General features: G+C 39.5%; 1 protein-coding gene across 7 annotated transcripts in view; it reads right to left on the reverse strand.

Annotated features, from left to right (window-relative positions):
• The window catches only part of Spidr (scaffold protein involved in DNA repair), a 254641-nt gene that overhangs the window by 74879 nt on the left and 160217 nt on the right, over positions 1-19545 (reverse strand). For all 7 annotated transcript variants that reach the window (XM_031363195.1, XM_031363193.1, XM_031363196.1 and 4 more), the window contains 2 exons: positions 12841-13030; positions 10792-11039 (listed from right to left, as the gene is read on the reverse strand). In XM_031363195.1, the coding sequence (XP_031219055.1) occupies positions 10792-11039; positions 12841-13030 (438 nt within the window). The remainder of the gene's footprint in view (positions 1-10791; positions 11040-12840; positions 13031-19545) is intronic.

Genomic DNA, 19545 nt, shown 5'->3' on the forward strand with positions numbered 1-19545 from the left:
GAAAGGTATTAATTTATCCTAAATTAATGATTCATATAAAAAGTTAACTTTTGCCTTCAGTCAGCTTACCCAGAAAAGCCACAGTAATATGAATGATTCTGTTTAACTTAACTAGAAATAGTTGTTTAAATTATTCTCTATCCCTCAAATACCTAGCTATGTTTGAAACAATAATGATTTTCTCCTTCTGATCTAAAACATCGAAAAGAAAAAAAAAATTCCTTGGTAGCTAGGATTTGGCTCTGCTTGAATCCACCATCCAAGGATGACTAGTTTAATAGGAAGTAATCTATATTTTGGAGTCTTTTGTTTGTTTTTGCAGTATAGAGTGGAACTGCATCCATGGAGTATTAACTGGGACATTCTCAATCACATCACATGACTGCACAAATGGCTTTATGTAAACAGCACTAGTGGCTTCATGAGTAATAAAACCTGTTTCTGTCAGAAGCCCTTTGTCATGCGTAAGAGATCTGCACACTAATAGGCAGGCCTGGCTTCTATTAACCAGCTACAGCTGGTTCATTGTTATAAAAAGAACTAATGAAAACACAAATGCTAACTTCTCAACTTCTCCCACGTCAAGGCTGTACTAAGACAGCCCCTTCCAAAGGCTCTCAGTGAATGATCTGGCTGGATCTGGTTCCCTGAAGTTGTTTACTGAACAGTATGTGCAAGGAATGTGCCAAGCACTAGTGGTTGGGCGGAGTTTAACTTGGTCTGCTAATAAGAATGCCTTTTTTTTTTTTTCCTGGAAGATCTTGGGTTTAGTTCTGCAACAAACGGGAGACAGAACAATTTCAAAAGCAAAGGAGAAGACCCTCAGTAAATCTGTTTTCTTTCCCCCTTCCCCAATCCCTTCTTTTCTGACACTTTTTTCTTTCAGGGAAGAGTCTCATGTATCCTGAGCTGGCCTCAAACTTGCTGTAGAGCAGAGGATGATCTTGAACGACTGTTCTTTCAGTCTCTGCCTTCTGAATGTTGGGGTTACAGACATGTACCCCAATGCTCATTCTTCCATATATGTGTATGCTTGTGTACACACAAACAAATCGTATGCTCGTGTATCTAGGTAATCAGTTACTCTTTATTCTCATTTTCCAGGACTCACCTTGTTTTTTAAGATGGAGTCTATAGCTGGAGCACAGGGCTTTGCTGAGCAGGCTAGACTGGCTGACTAAGGAACCTCAGGGCTTTTGTCTTCATCTCCCTCAGAGTTGCTAATACAGAGGCCCCTCATCACGCTAGTTTTGTGTGGGTTCTGGGGAATGATCTCAGGCTCTCATGCCTGCATACTTTACCAGCTGAGCTAGCTACCTAGCTCCCAGGTTCTCTGATTAAAAACAAAAAACAAAAAACAAAAAAACCCAACCAATTAAGTGTATGGGTATTTTGCCTGAATCTATGTCTGATCATCATGTATGCATATGGTGCCCATATAGGCCAAATGAGGGTGTCAGCTACCATGGAACTGGAGTTATAGACCATTGTGAGAAGCCATGTTAATGGAAATTGAACCTGGGGCCCTTGGAAGAGCAGCAAATACTCTTTAAGCTCTGTGTCATCTCTGCAGCACAGTTTGATTTTTTTTTGACACAGAGCACAGGCAGAACAGGTTGGCCTCAAAATTTTGACCACCCTGCTTCAGCTGCCAGAGTACGGGATTACACACATGTGCCACAACATGGGAGAGTCACTTCTTAAGCTTACTTACAGAATCAAGTCTGAGTTATCGCAGTGCCTTAGCACATATTTTAAATTCTTTGTATGCTTTTTGTTGCTTTGAGATAGGCACTAGCTACGTAGCCCAGGCTGGCCTTGGACTGACTAAGTTGATGCTTGATGCCTGAGCCACTGACTGGCAGTGCAGATGCTGACTTGTGAGTCACTTCTCCCACCCAGGGATTCTTACCCTAAGTTCCATTCTTTGGTTCACCTCCCACCAGGGGGTCTTTTTCCCCACTTACACCCACCTTTGCACCCAGCTAGGGCACTGAGAGGCCATAGTACTGATGGAGAGACACAGTTAATGGTTAGAAGTAAGTAGCCTTTGCCTTCTTCCGGCTAATTCTTTAACTAGTCCTCTGAAGGCCTATGTGGTCATTTCAATAAAAATGGCTCTCCTAGGACCATAGGGAATGGCACTACTAGGAGGTGTGGACTTGTTGGAGAAAGTGTGTCTCAGTTCACTGCCTGCTGCCTGCAGATCCAGATATAGGACTCTCAGCTTCTTCGCCAGCATCATGTCTTCCTGCATGTTACCATGCTTCCTGCCATGATGATAATGGACTAAACCTGAATTATAAGCCATCTTCAATTAAATGTTTTCCTTGATAAGATTTATCACGGTCATGGTATATCTTTATAGCAATAAAACCCTAAAACAGCCCCTCTCTTTCACAGGCAGGAAGCAGAGCAGCTAAGTGAATTTTCCACTGGAAATGGTAAATTTCTGTCGTTAAGTCAAATTGTTTTATATGTTCTCCTCAGGACTGTCTTTCCAACATTAGTTTTCAAGCTATTCATAGTCATTTGTAGACAGTTGTTCATAGCAGCTTTATTTGTAATAATCAGAAAGTGGAACAACCCAGATGTCCCTCAACTGAAGAATAGCTAAAGAAAATGTGGTACATCTACACAATGGAATATCACTTAGCTATTTAAAAACAAAGACATCATGAAATTTGCAGGCAAACTGATGGAACAAGAACACATCATCCTGCATGAGGTAACCCAGTCCCAAAAGGACATGCATGGTGTATACTCACCTATAAGTAGATATTAGCCATAAAGTACAGGACACCCACACTACATGAGCCTCCAGCCAGCAGATGATGGAGACAAATGCAGAGGCCCACAGCTAAATATAAGATGGAGCTTGTGAAATCTTGTGGAAGGTTTGGGGGGAGGATTGAGCAACTGGAGGGGATAGGGACACCATAAGATGACCAACAGAGTCCACTCACCTGCACTTGGGATCTACCAGAGTCTGAACCATTAACCAAAGAATTGAGCTGGACCTAGGCCCCCCACCTGCCTCCTGCACTTATGTAGCAGATGTGCAGCATGAACTTCATGCAGGTCCCCCAACAATTGGAGGGGGCTTAACGTGACTATATTGCCTGCTTATGGATCCTATTCCCTTAATTGAACTGCCTTGTCTAGCCTCAGTGGGAGAGGAGGTGCCTCAGGTGGGTTGGTATCCATGTGGTACCTCCCCCTTCTCAGAGGTGAAAGAGAGGCTGAATGGAGGGAGGGGCCATATGAAGTGGGGAATGAGAGGAGAAGGGGGCTATGAGCAGGATGACTAAATAAATTAATTAATGGGAGAAAAAAAACATTCCAAGCAGCATGGAATTCTGGCAAAAACTTACGGAGTAGGCAGGCCATAGAGCTAAGGAGAGTTCTCTTAAGTCGCTAATAGTGTTCCGTTTCATTAGCTACCAGGAAATTGTCAACTAAAATGTGTTTGAACTCTGGTCAGAACTGCTATCATTAAAAAAACAAATGCGGATTTCTCCACTTCTCCTAGCTCACTGCCATCTATAAGCATGCACACTGAGTTCAGACCTGTGGCCATGGCTCTCTTCATTTTGTGAATCCTCTTTGCCCGGCCTAGACCTCTTTGCTCTAGACCCGTGCTTTAGGAGTCATGTTTCCTGGAGCTGGTGAGATGGCTCAGTGGGTAGGAGCACTGACTGATCTTCCAGAGGTCCTGAGTTCAAATCCCAGCAACCACATGGTGGCTCACAACCATGCGTAATGAGATCTGATGCCCTCTTCTGGTGCATCTAAAGACAGCTACAGTGTACAGAAGTCCTAAAAAGTCAATTCCCAACAACCAGATGAAGGCTCACAACTATCTGTACAGCTACAGTGTATACTCATATACATAAAATAAATAAATCTTTAAAAAAAAAAGAAAAAAATTATTTAAAAAAAAAAAAGGAGTCGTTTCCACATTTCAGTTAAACCAGCTTTATCTAGCCTAGCTCAGGCTGCCCATCTCTTGCACTAGTGCAATCTAATAATGAAGGCCAGATTATCACATCAGATACACAAACAAAATAAAAAACAACATTAGTGGTCTGAACAACTTTTTCCCCATCAAACCCACTAGTCTCATAGAAGTATTGTGTAATGGCAACTCCCTAGATAAACCTCAGGGCACAAAATTTAAAAGAACAATAATAAACCTTAGCAAAGAATCCAATCAATTTAAGAAGACACAAACAGCCGGGTGGTGGTGGCGCAGGCCTTTAATCCCAGCACTTGGGAGGCAGAGGCAGGCAGATTTCTGAGTTCTAGACCAGCTTGGTCTACAGAGTGAGTTCCAGAATAGCCAGGACTACACACTACACAGAGGAACCCTGTCTCAAAAAAACCAAAAAAAAAAACCAAACAAAAAAAAAACAACAAAAAAACCCACAAACATCTCATCAAACTCCAAGAGCATAACAATAAATGTTTGAGTGATGTTCAAGAAATTTACAAATATACAGCTGATTATAATAATGAAGAGAATCGAGGGTTGGAAAACTGAATTTAATAAAGAGGTATACATACTGAAGGGAACATAAAACTGAAATGAAGATAGAACTGAAAATATCAAAACTCCAATTACACATCTAACGAATCAGGCAGAAGATAGACTATCAGGACTCAAAGATATAGTAGAGAATCTAGACAAAATAAACAAAGAAAATAAAAAAAAATAAAAAGCATAAGATAGGAACATAAAAGAAATGTTGGACACTATCAATAAACCAAATATTGGAATTATAAGCATAGATGGAAATAGAATCTCAGGTCAATGGCAGAAACTAGATCTTCAACAAGATTATAGAGGAAAACTTCCCCAAACTAAGGAAAGACACACCTATACAGATACAAGAAGCACACAGAAACCTATATAAGACCAAAAAAGAAACACTTTAAGACATATCACAATTACCCAGAAGAAAAAAAAAATTGAAAGCTGCAAGAGAAAAAACACAAATTATATAAAAAGGAAGGGTCATCAGAATACCATGTAATTTCTCAACTAAAATGCTGAAAGTCTGAAGTGCCTGGAGTCACACGTTCTAGAAGGCTATGATTATTGCCAACCTAAGACTAGTGTACCCAGCAAAACTGTCAGTTATAGATGAAAGAGTGAACTTTCTACAATCCCAATAACCTTAAAAAAAACACACACACAACAGAAAAATGCTATGAAGAATACTGAAAGAAATACTCTAGATTGAAGAAAAGAATAAGCACAGCCAAGAGGATGTAGAAAGAAAACAAATGAAGTCATAATTTAATAAAAACAAACAAACCACAACAAACAACACAAACCAGCAAAAAGTATCAAAATGACCACTATACATATACACCTTTCAACAAACACTCAAATATTAGTAGCCTTAGTTCTTCAATTAAAAGGAACAGACTAGCTGAATGAATTAAGAAACAAAATCCATCTGCCTGTTGCCTATGTGAAACCCTTAGCTTTAAAGAAACAAACAACAATGTCCCAACAAGATACAATTAACAAAAAGCTGAGTGCCAGGAATGGACTATGACAGGCTACTTGCCATTGTCCTTGGCTATGCCTCAGAACTCAAAGGTTAAGATCCTGCTGCTGGAAACTCTATTTACTTGAGTCATAGAAGAAATCAAGCTAGTATTGATCCGGAAGCTTCATTACTAGTGGCTAGCTTTCATAATTTTGGAAGGTGTAGTGCATGCTACCAGAAGAGAACAGCAACAACATTATCCAGCTAGGTACCTTGCAAACAACAACAGGCTGGAAAAATATGCCCACTGATGCAAAAATGGCACAAATGTCATGGGAGTAAATAAATAGTTTTGATTAGATTGTGCACATATGGGTTTTTTCCCTGGATGATGTCTATGAACCACGTGCTTCAGGGCCAGAAGAGGGCATCATATCTTCTGGAACTGGAATTACAGATTGTTGTTAGCCAATATGTGGACAGTGGAAATGGAACACTGGCCTTCTGCAAGAGCAACTCGCTGAACCATGTATTGTTGCATTTACTTTTGCTTTCACTGGTGTGTGTGTGTGTGTGTGTGTGTGTGTTATAAACTCTACAATAGAAACCATATTGTGAAAGTCTGCTGTGTCGGTAATTGCCTATAATTCCAGAACTTGAGAAGTAGAGACAGAAAAATGTGGAATTCAAGGTCATCTTTGGCTACACAGTGAATTCAAGGACAGTTTGGTCTACATGGGATCCTGTTCACTCACACATGTATACACACACACACACAGAGTCATTCATACAAACAAACTACTATTACTACCACCACTACAATAAATCATATGGTAAATGTATCTTTAAGGTAAACATTATTATTTAATTTTATGTATGTAAAAATATACACCCATATACAATATATGCACAAGAATAGTATATTAGTAAAGTACAATTCCCTTTCTATATTAGTAAGATTCATAAACCAAACTGTCTATGATCACTACAAATAAATCTTTAGGTGCCCAATGCACCAATGGCCCTGTTCTCAAAACCAAGGCAAAATACTCAAAAGTTCAATTTCCCACACAGTCCAACCAAGTATTACACAGTGGAGCCATTCTTTTGCTGCCCTAAGATGGCATTAAACAGTATACAGGATGTTCTACCCTGCCACTTGGGGACTTTATATTCCATTCCATTTTTCATTTTTCTTGCATGTAACCATCAGCAAGAAAGACCTTCATGCACCCAAAGGGAATGTTATTTAGTCTCAGTGTCTACAGCAGCAATGTGCTGCCAAAAATGTGCACAGATCCCAGATTCACCACAACTGAGTAACTACATGTTATTGTTCTGAGTTTATATATATCTGGTCTTCCTGTAACCCTCCACGAATACATTCTTTTCTTGCCATGTCAAAATTCTAAAGTATAGATAATGCCAAACATAAGCATCAGCGTACCAGACTTTTGTTTTGAGTTTTCTTCTCTTCATTCAACAAGTACAACCGGTACCAGTGAGGGGCGCAAAGGACGTTTTTCAAGACACACTGACTGCCCTAAAGAGCAGTGACTCTCAGTGTCACGTTGACTCAGAGCCCGCTGTCTCTGTGTGCTAGGAGTGTGCTGAGTGTCTGGCGGGGAAACTTTAGCAGAATGTTCCTAGTTACCACCTTATTTGTATGTCTTTTTTTAAAGCAGAACTAAAATACAAAATAATCTATATCCAATCTAGATCTGTCTTTGATAATTTCATTTACAATTTCCAGAATGAAGAGCAAAGAGTCTATAAATCCAATGAATTATTCTTTTACTCTAGACCTCAGTTGCATTTCTAAACATTTATGATATTTTCAAATAGAATACCATTCACTTGAAGATCAATCACAATCAACACAGATATATTCTCACTGAAATTAGAAGGTAACACCAGAATGAAAGGATTGTTGAGCTCACACTGTTTGATGAATAGTACACATACTTTTATTTGTTTACATTTCAGAGGCTATCCCCCTTCCTGGTTACTCCTCTACAACACCCCCATCCCATTCCCCCCTCCCCTCTCCTTTGCTTCTATGAGGGTGCTCCTCCATCCACTCACCCACCCTGCCTCACCCCTCTAGCATCCCCCTAGCTGGGGCATCAAGCCTCCCTCCCCTCTTATTGATATCAGATAAATCCATCCTCTGCTACATATGTATCTGTTGTCTTAGCCCCTCCATATGTACTCTTTGATTGGTGGTTAAGTCTCTAGGAGCTCTGAGGGATCCAGTTAGTTGACATTGCTCTTCCAATGGGGTTGCAATTCCTTTCAGCTCATTTAGTCCTTTCCCTAGCTTTTCTACTGGGGTCCCCAGCTCAGTCAGATGGTTGGTTGTGAGTATCTGCATCTGTATTGGTCAGGTGCTGGTAGAACCTCTCAGGGAACAGCTATACCAGGCTCCTGTCAGCAAGAGCTTCTTGGCATCAGCAACAGTGTCTGGATTTGGTGTCTGCATATGGGTGGGGTTGTCTCTGGATGGCCTTTCCTTCAGTCTCTGTTTCATTTTTTTGTCCCTGTCTTTCCTTTGGACAAAAAACAACCCTGAGATTCCACCTCACACCAATCAGAATGGCTAAGATCAAAAATACAGGGGACAGTAGATACTGGCGAGAAAGAGAGAAAGAGGAATACTCCCCCATTGCTGTTGAGACTGCAAACTGGTACAACTACTTTGGAAACCAATCTGGCAGTTCCTCAAAAAATTGGAAATAGTTCTAGCTGTAGGCCTACACTACTGGGCATATACCCAAAAGATGCTTCAACATATAACAGGGATACATGCTCCACTATGTTTATAACAGCTTTATTTATAATAGCCAGAAGCTAGAAACAACCCAGATGTCCCTCAACAGAAGAATGGATATAGAAATTGTGGTACATTAACACAATGGAGTACTACTAAGCTATTTAAAAAAATGACTTCAAGAAATTTGCAGGCAAATGGATGGAACTAGAAAATATCATCCTGACTAAGGTAACCCAGACACAAAAGAACCCACATGGTATGTACTCTCTGATAAGTGAATGGTAGTCCAAAAGCTCAGAATACCCACAATATAACTCACAAACCAAATGCAGCTTAAGAAGAAGGAAGACCGAAGTGGAGATACTTCAATCCTACATAAAATGGGGAACAAAGTAATCACAGGAGGTAGAGGGAGGCAGGGACTTGGGAGGGAGAGAGGAGTGGAAGGGAAAAAATGGGGAGCAGGAACAGGAAGGGACAGCAGAGAAGTACAGAGGGTCAGGAAATAGAATAGAAACATGCAGCAGTCCCAGACTCTAGGGAAGCAAGAGGCTCCCAGGAGCCAATTGTGATGATTTTAGTGGAAATATGCAACAAAGGGGAGATAGAACCTGTAGAGACCAACTCCAGTAGACAGGCACAGCACCTAGTTGAGGGATGGGGCCACCCACACATCTCAAAATTTTTAGCACACATACTTTCTTCTTCTTTTTTTTAATTGGATATTCTCATAGATAAAATTGGGGCACAGAGAAATTTCCTAATGTGAACTAGCATAAAGCTGCTGAGGTGGGATGTGACACAATGCAAATTGCTCCAAACCCTATTTTCTTATAAACATTTTAAATGTTATCCCATTTCCCAGTCCCCCGAAACACCCTATCGCATCCCCCCCACCCCTCTTCTGTGAGGGTGTTTCCCCAACCTTGCCACCCACTCTTCTCTCCCCACCCTGGCATTCATCTATACTGGGGCATCAAGCCTTCATAGGACCTCTCCTCCCATTGAAGCCCCACAAGGCTATCTTTTGCTAAATATGCAGCTGGAGCCATGGGTCCCTCCATGGGTCACTTTGGTTGGGCACACGTACTTTCAATTTATATTCTGTTGCTTTGAGAGGATAACCCTCAGTCAATGAGATCTCTATAGCCATTTGAAAAACAAAACAAAACAAAACAAAACAAAACAAGACAGATAAACCAGGAAGTGCCTAAATCTGAAGACATTCCTTCCATGGCTCCTCTTAGCAAAGTGCTCAGGCTCATCCTTAGGCCTCTGCTGATGGAACCACCTACACAGCAGCCCTCCGCCACAGGAGACACAATAACTTAAAATAGTTATTGGGTTGGTAAGTGGCTTAGCAGGCAAAGTTATTGTCAAGTCTAGGCTCAATCCCCAGGATAAATGTGAAGGTAAGAAAGAACTGATTCCCACACATTGTCCTCTGATTTCCATACATATGCAGTAGTACACACATAGGCACACATTCACACACGTAAGTGAATCATGTAATAAACATTTAAATTCTCATTTTTAAAGTTATACTAGTCACATTTATAGTACACAATAATTAATGAACTAGATAGTGAGGACACACAATACTCATATCATCATCACTGTTTCAAATACCAGTCTCTTAGAGTCACAGACTGTTAAACTGCCACTTAGTTTTTAAAGAATTGATAATGTAATGGTTATTTTAGGTATAGTAACACATACCATTGCTTTTTCATAACCCTACAAAATATTTCTTAAATTTGTATTACTTTCCATAACATAACATAAGTGTTGCATAAATGCAACAATTTCCGGTAGTACAGGTCCTGACAGCGGTGTGGTAGATATACCATGTATACTACTGATCAGCCCATGAACATTTTTAGTAAGGTTTCTTATATAAGTGAGACAAAACCCTTTGTTATATATACTATATATTGTGATGGCTCTTCTTGATTGTCAACCTGGAATTAACTAAAACCCATGCACTTGGGTAAACCTATGAGGGATTTTTCTTAAATAATTTAAAATTTGAAGATCCAACTTTAATCTGGGTCTTTTGAGATTGGATGATATACATTGAATCTGGGCCACACCTTCTACGGCCAGTTTATATAAAGAATGTGGAAGAAGGAAGCCTTTGCTCCTTGCCTGCTTGCCCTCAGGCTTGCTGGCAAGGTCATTTCTTCAGGGACGTTACAGCCCACTTAAGGATTCTAGCATGTATGAAGACCAGATGAGACACTCAGCGCTGTGGACTATTGGACCCTTGGACTTTCTATTGGTAGGCAGACAGCCAGTGTTCGACTAGCTAGATCCCCCAAATCCCGTATTGATTCAGTCAGTTCTGTTCCTCTAGAGAACTTTAACTAAGACACACATGTTCCAGATTCTAACGTAAGAAAAAGATATAGAAAATAGCCTCATACAGGAAGTGCCACCTAGAAATGACTGAGCAGAGCTTCCTTCCTGGGAACTCTGTTGTGCTTCCCTTTTCCCATGCCCATGTTTGCTACTCACCATGCTCCAGATGAGTCTGCATGCCCCACTGTGTGCCTTTGCTGGCTCCTGGCACCATCTCTGCTGAGAAGAGAGTACACCCTCTGCACTACTACTCGGACCCTGACTCCAGACCTGCTGGCTCTTTGGCTTTCCACAATGTCCAGAAGAGAATCCCTCAGAGGAGCACCAACTGTAAGATGTTGCTCTGTCTTGTCATGCCCGTGGGTCCAGCCTGCGCCAGGGGTGGCCAGGCTATCATATACAGTCTGTCCAAGACACGCAAAAGGAAGAACTTCAGTTTTATGTAATGCCATGCTGTCCAAAAAAGGTGACATCAGTAGGTAACTGCCAAAGCACTAGCAGTGCACTAGAGACAGACAGTCATGTTACACTGGCATCTACCTACTGAAGACCACACGGGAATTTCTCCTACTAACAGTGTCCTACCATTAATTACCGCATGGGGATAGCTCCCCTTTCCGGTTTGTCCAAAAGGAATGAACACAGTTTAATGAAAATGAGTCACTTTATCAGGTGCTTGGATGTGTAATCTGCTAATTTATATACTTTGCATACTCATGTATTTTCCCAAAAACTATACAATAACACCAATGATCATAAACCAACGACACTTGTTTCATTTTATTATCTTCAAGACAATGACTCTAACTATTCTCATAGATAAAATTGAGGCACAGAGAAATTGCCTAATGTGACCTAGCATAAAGCTGCTGAGGCGGGATGTGACACAATGCAAATAACTCCAAACACTATTTTATTTGGCTTTAGTGTCAGTGGTACCTGTGTGCAGGCACCTTTGGAGGACAGAAGAGATCACCAGATTCCTTACATCTGGAATTATACTCTGTTTTCAGACACCTATGTAGGTTCTGGGAACTGAACTTGCATCCTCTGGAATAGCAGCAAGTATAATCTGAATGCTGAGTCCTCTCTCCAGACCTCTTAAAACCTGTACTTTTTCATCACTATGTTACATGGTAACTATTATCTAACAAAACATGTGTCAGTACTATCACATAAAAAATTATACTTTGACAAATTTAATTTTATAGTTTTGAATTTAATACCCTCACTCCTGGTGTGTGCTTGTGTATATCACATGGCATGTGATATACATAGGTCACAGGGCAGCTTTGTCGCCCTCCTCAAAGTATCCCTTCCAGATTCTTCTTTTGATAGTCAAAGAAACATGTTTATTATATGGTTCAAAGCAGGGTTAAGGTTTATCTACTTTATTTTCCCTACTTCTAGCTTTTCATCTCAGTGGTCTGTGCTGTGATGATTCTAGTAATCCAGAGAATTTGAGGCCAGTGTACCGTAATCAGATGCCCATACCCTGCCCAGTACCGGTGAATTACAGTGAAATTCCAAATTCATTTTGGAATAGCTCAAAGGTGCCCCCCCATTCCATGAAATCAATTTCTATCATATAACCTCAAACATAATTTATAAAGCTCTATCTCAAGGAATATAGATATAATGTTTCCTAAAGAAAACAGAAAGTTTACTAAAGGCTTAAAACTTATTTTCAAGGCTAGTGAGATGGCTCAATGGGTAAGAGCACTAACTACTTTTCCAAAGGTCCTGAGTTTAAATCCTAGCAACCACATGGTGGCTCACAACCACCCAGATGAGATCTGATGCTCTCTTCTGAAGTCAGGTACAGTGTACGTATGTATAATAAATAAATAAATAAATAAATAAATAAATAATTTTTAAAAAATCTCTTATTTTCAAAATGAACATAGAGAAATACTTTCTGAGTCCTGACTAAACGAAACATAACTCCAAGGGACTGAAAGTACTTTGTGTTTTAATAAATTGAACTAAAGATTAAGACTACATAATGGAAGGATGGAAAACTGTAATGAGACCATGACTAAATGCTACTTGAGCTTTAATACCTTTTGGTATAATGATGATAACATGCTCTAACATATATAGTTGAGGACAGAAAATAAATATCTTCATTTATCGACAGGTCCTGTCAAATACAGATACAAGTACTACTACAAGTATAAAAATCATAAGCCAATGAGAATTTACCTGACTGCTGGATGAATTGTTTGTTATGTCCTTAATTCTAAACATCTGGGTCAAAGTTATATTTCTCCTTGAAAGAGCTGTGTGGTGACTGTATAGGTCTCCATGCACTATTTCTTTTGTAGTAGCTTTCTGACAAAAATAAGTATTCAGAATAATTGGGCAACTTCCATTGGGAATAAGAAGTTTTTGCCTGAAAAAGAAAAAGAATTTATTCAGTTTATTTATAACTTGGATTCTTATATTTTTTGTTAAACAAAGAATGTTGTAATTAAGTTAAGACAATGCACTAAATTACAGCATTCCTAACAATGAGTGGGTATCAACAGATCAGGGCATGGCATTACAGTTGCCCAGGATGTTGGAAGAGAGAGCCATCTGTAACAACTGACAGCTAGGACCTTGTTAACCAGTAGAATCCATAGCCCATTAACAAGTAAATATGATTCAATGACAGAACTTTACTTTCCCAGTGAAGGTCCTGAAAGTCCTATATTAGTAATGGAAGGCCCTTTAAGTCCCTAGCGCTTGCTCTATCCGAAGACCCAAGTCCTCTCAGGAACAAATACAGATACAAAGAATGAGCAAAGACTATGAGTACCAAAGAAACACTCAAACACTGAATTGGATATTATTTAACTGACAAAATCTTTATATATTTAAGTAACTCTAATTGTTCAAAGAATATTATATTAAAAGATGTAAGAACTTGGAGCCTTGATATCAACACTATTGGTGAAACACACAAACAAGCTGAAAACATATCAAACAAAATTCTGAGGTTTTACTCAGTACTCTATGTGATAAAACACGTTAATGCACATTCTTTAAATCACCATGTGCTGTTAATAAGAAAAGCTAAAAACCTCAGGTTCTGGAACAAGAATTTGATATACATGTCACCTTAATCTCTCATTAAACTACACTGATGGGTAAAGAGAAGGCAGAATACTATCTATGAAGAAGGGAAGGAAGGGGTGGGGAATGGACACACACACACACACAAACATAGACAAACTTAGTACCAAGAATGATACAGCAGTAAGAACAGCAAGTACTCTTAATCTCTAAGCAATTTCTCCAGGCTTTAATTTCTAGACTCCTGTTTAGGACCTCCTGTCTAGGGAATGGTGCTATTCCAAGTGGCCTAGAATTTTCCACATTCATTAACTACAGTTCCCCACAGACTCACCTATAGGCCAATGTGATATAGATAATCCTTCACTGAGACTCTTCCCAAATGATTCTAGGTCATGTCAAATTGACAAATCATGCTAACTATCACTAGCCCCAACAAGAGCCAACTTTCTCTATATAAAGGAACAAAGCAAAAACTACCTTAGCAACTCAGAAAATCTTTATTTGCATCTGTACTGAAAAACTCATTTAAATATAAAACTTAAACTCTTTTAACTTTATACAATGACAACTAAAGTAAATGCTAAGAAGGAAATCAAGAATTTGTCTCTATCTATATTTTTATTAAATATAATGCGAAAAGTCCTAGTCCATAACATGAGGCACAGTACAGAAAGAGCAAGGAAGCACACCAGAAAAGAAGCAGACCAGTATGACTTTCTCCACATGCATGCTTTGACAGGCATCTCATGTTGTGCAAGCTGGCTTCAAACTCTATATATGGTTGAGGATGATCTCGAACATGTGATCTCCATGCCTTCAGTTTTATTATTCAACATCATGGTCAAAGATAGCAACACACACATATGGTGCTCAAAATTAAATGAATAAATAAAAACATAAATAAATAGTTCCCGAAGAATTCAAAGATTACTCCCAAATCTAGTCAGTTTCAGTAAGGTTTTAGAATAAGAGAAATAAAAATTAAGTACATATATATACATTTTCAATAAACACAGGGTCACCAAAATTGGACCTAGAGTAATGGTGATACATGCCTAAAATTCCAGCACTGCTTAAGCTGAATCAGGGGAACCACAATGTTTACAGCAGTACAAATTATACTGCAAGATTTTTCCAAGAAAGGAAAAAAAGGAATGAAAAAAGGAAGGAGAGGGAAAAAAAGAAAAAAATTTCAGTTTAATATGTATGAATTGTCTGCTGAAGCTACAAAACACAGATGAAATCTTTGGAACTAGAGAGACATACCATAATATGGACTGAAAAACTCAATTGTCCCCTAATAAAGAACTCTAACTTTAGTATAGAGATTTATATCAATTCTCATTAAAATTTCAATATTTTAATTTTTTGAAAAATATATTTATATTAGAATATATATTACACTCACTATATGTGTATATATATATATACATATATATGTGTATATGTATATATATTCTTGCTCAGTCTTTAGCAGAAAAAACTCTTCTTGATCCCTAATATCTCTCAACACCGATGGACTCAATTCTCCAATAAAAAGACATAGTCTACCAGACTACATACGTAAACAGGATCTAGCACTTTGCTGCATACAGGAAACACACCTCAGTGACAAAGACAGACACTATCTCAAAGTAAAAGGCTGGGAAAAAAATTTTCAAGCAAATGGACCCAAGAAACAAGCTAGAGTAGCTATAATATTCAATAAAAAATCCAAAGTTATCAAAAAAGATGGGGAAAGACACTACTTACACATCTAAGGAAAAATCCAACAAGATGAACTCTCAATTCTGAACATCTATGCAGTAAATGCAAGGGCATCCACATTTGTAAAAGAAACGTTACTGAAACTCCAAGCATACATTGAGCCTCACACAATAATAGTAGGAGAGTTCAACACCCATTCATACCAATGGACAGATAATGGAAAAAGAAACTAAACTGAGACACAGTGAAACTAAAAGAACTTATGAACCAAATGGATTTAAAAGATATCTACAGAACATTTTACCTTCTTCTCAGCACCACATGGTACCTTCTCCATAATTGACCATATAATTGGACACAAAACAAACTTGGACAGAAAGGAGACATACCAACAGAAACTGAGGAAATTTAAAAAAAAATCATCAGATCCTACTACAAAAGTCTATACTCAACACAACTGGAAAATCTGGATGAAATGGACAATTTTTATTCAGATACCAAATACCAAATTTAAATCAGGATCAGATAAACCATCTAAACCCCTAAAGAAATAGAAGCAGTCATTTGAAGTTTCCCAATCAAAAAAAAGCCCAAGGCCAGATAGTTTTAGTGCAGAATTCTATCAGAACTACAAAGAAGACCTAATATCACTACTTCTCAAACTACTACACAAAATAGAAACAGAAAGAACACTAGGCAATTCATTCTATGAAGCCAGTTACACTGATACCTAAACAACAAAAAGACCCAACAAAGAGACAGAACATCACATCAATTTTCCTTATGAATACTGATGTAAAACTACTCAAAAAATTCTTGCAAACCAAATGCAAGAACACATCACAATGATCAAGTAGGCTTCATCCCAGGAATGTAGGGATGGCTCAATATACAGAAATCCATTAGTGTAATACAATATATAAACAAACTCAACAACAACAACAACAAAAAACCATGATAATCTCAATAGATGCTAAAAGAACCTTTGACAAAATAAAACACCCTTTCACATTAAAAGTATTGGAGAGACCAGAAATTCAAGGCCCATACCTAAATGTAATAAAAGTAATAAATAGCAAACCAATAGCCAACATTAAGTTAAATGGAAAGAAACTCAAAGCAATTCCAAGGCTACCCTCTCTCCTACCTATTCGATATATTACTCGAAGTTCTAGCCAGAGCAATTAGACAACAAAAAGTGATCAAAGGGATACAAACTGGGAAGGAGGAAGTCAAGATATCATTATTTGCAGATGATATGATAGTATACTTAAGTGACCACCAAAATTCTACCAGAGAGCTCTTATAGCTGATAAACAACTTCAGCAGAGTGGCTGGATATAAAATTAACTCTAACAAATCAGTAGCCTTCTTCTACTCAAAGGATAAATGGGCTGAGAAAGAAATTAGGGAAACAACACCCTTCACAATAGTCACAAATAATATAGGTGTGACTCTAACCAAGCAAATGAAAGATCTGTATGACAAGAACTTCAAGTCCCTGAAGAAAGAAATCAAAGAAGACATCAGAAAGTGGAAAGATCTCCCATGCTCATAGATTGGCAGGATTAAAATAGTAAAAATGGACATCTTACGAAAAGCAATCTACAGATTGAATGCAATCCTCATCAAAATTCCAACCCAATTCCTCACAGAGTTAGAAAGAGCAATTCTCAAATTCATTTGTAATAACAAAAAACCCAGGATAGCGAAAAGTATTCTCAACAATAAAAGAACTTCTGGGGGAATCACCATCCCTGACTTCAAGCTGTACTATAGAGCAATAGTGATAAAACCACATATTGTTACAGAGAAAGGCAGGTAGATCAATGGAATAGAGTTGAAGACCCAGAAATGAACCCACACACCTATGGTCACTTGATCTTTCACAAAATGCTAAAACAATCCAGTGGAAAAAAGAATATTTTCAACAAATGGTACTGCTTCAACTGGCAGTCAGCTTGTAGAAGAATGCAAATTCATTCATTCTTATCTCCTTGTACAAAGCTCAAGTCCAGGTGCATCAAGGACCTCCACATAAAACTAGATACGATGAATCTAATAGAAGAGAAAATGGGCAAGAGCTTCAAACACATGGGTACAGGGGAAAATTTCCTGAACAGAACACCAATGGCTTATGCTCTAAGATCAACAATCCACAGATAGGATCACATAAAATTGCAAAGCTACTGCAAGGCAAAGGACAGTCAATTTAACAAAACAGCAACTCGCAGATTGGGAAAAGATAGAGGGCTAATACCCCAAACAACAAAGAACTCAAGAAGGTGGAAGACAGAGAACCAAATAACCCTATTTAAAAATGGGATACAGAGCTAAACAAAGAATTCTCAACTGAGGAATACCGAATGGCTGAGAAGCACTTAAAAAGTTCCCATATTTAATCATCAAATCTAGACACTATTGTGGATGCCAGCAAGTGCTGGATGACAGGAGCCTGAGATAGCTGTCTCCTGAGAGGCTCTGACAGTATCCAACTAATACAGAAGTAGAGGCTCACAGCCATCCATTGGACTGAGTACAGGGTTCCCAGTGAAAGAGCTAGGGAAAGGACCCAAGGAGCTAAAGGGTTTGCAGCCCCTTAGCACAAACAACAATATGAACTAACCAGTACCCTCAGAGTTTCCAGGGACTAAAACTCCAACCAAAGAGTACACATGGGGGGACTCATGGCTCCAGCAGCATGTGTATAGCAGAGGATGGCCAAGCTGGTCATCAATGGGAGGAGAGGACCTTGGCCTGGTGAAGGTTCTATGCCCCAGTGTAGGGGAATGTCAGGGCCAGTAAGCAGGAGGGGTTGGGATGGTGAGCAGGGGAAGCGGGGGTTGGGGGGAGGAACAGGGGATTGTTTTAGTTTTTTTTTTTTTAATTCTTTTTTCTTATTTTATTTTTTCCTTTTTTTGGAGAGGAACCTGGGAAAGGAGATATTGTAAATAAGAAAACATCTAATAAAAAGAAAAAGAAAAAGAAAAAGAAAATTATAAACAAACTTCATGACTTTCATGACTTCATGAAATTCACAAGCAAATGGATGGAACTAGAAAATATCTTCCTGAGTGAGGCAACTTTGACACAAAAGAACACACATGGTATGTGATAAATGATAAGTGGATATTAGCCCCCAAACTCACAATGCCCATGTCACAAGCCACAGACTATATGGAGCTTAGGAGGAAGGATGATCAGGGTATGGATGCTTCCATCCTGCACTGAGGGCAGAATAGGATGATCGCAGGAGTTGGAGGGAGGGAGGAGGGGAGGAAATAAGGGGGCACAGTATCAGGTACTTGAGGGGACAGGAGAGAGGTACAGAGGGTCAGGAAATGAATAAAAACATATAGCAGTGGGGGATCAGGAAGTGGGGATAGCCACTGGAGGGTCCCTGATGCCCAGGAAGTGAGAGGCTCCTAAGACCCAACAGGTATGACTTTAGCAGAAATGCATTGCGAAGGGGAGAGAGAACCTGTAGATAGCATCCCGCTGGCTGAGGGATGAGGCCACCCACCCATTTCAAAGTGTTTAACTCAGGAATGTTCCTGTCCAAAGGAAAGACAGGGACAAAAAAAAAAAAAAAAGGAACAGAGACTAGAAGAAGGGCCATCTGGGGACCAAACCACCTGGGGATCCATCCTGTCTGCGGACACCAAACCCATACACTGTTGATGTTGCAAAGAGGCGCTAGCTGACAGGAACATGGTGTGGCTGCTCCTTGGGAGGTTCTGCCAGCAACTGAACAATGTAGATGTGGATGCTTGGACCCATCCATCAGACTGAGCTCAGGATCTCAGTGCAGGGAGCTGCAGGACTGGAGGAGTGGAGGGGGGACTACAATCCCACAGGAGGAACAACAAAGGCTGGCCAGACAACTCAGTGCTCCCAGGGACCAGATCACTAACCAAGGAGTGTACAGGGAGGAATCCATGGCCCCAGATACATAGATAGCAGAGGATGGCCTTGTCTTATATAAATGGGAATGGTGGCCTTTGATCCTGTGGAGGTTTGATGCCCCAGCATAGGGAGATGCTGGAGCGGTGGGGCAGGAGAGAGTAGGTGGGTGGGGGTGCACCATCATAGAGACAAAGGGGTGAGAGGAGAGTGCTTATGTGGGATCGGGGGGGGGGG

Source organism: Mastomys coucha, unplaced genomic scaffold, assembly GCF_008632895.1.
Source record: "Mastomys coucha isolate ucsf_1 unplaced genomic scaffold, UCSF_Mcou_1 pScaffold12, whole genome shotgun sequence".
Taxonomy (NCBI): Eukaryota; Metazoa; Chordata; class Mammalia; order Rodentia; family Muridae; genus Mastomys; species Mastomys coucha.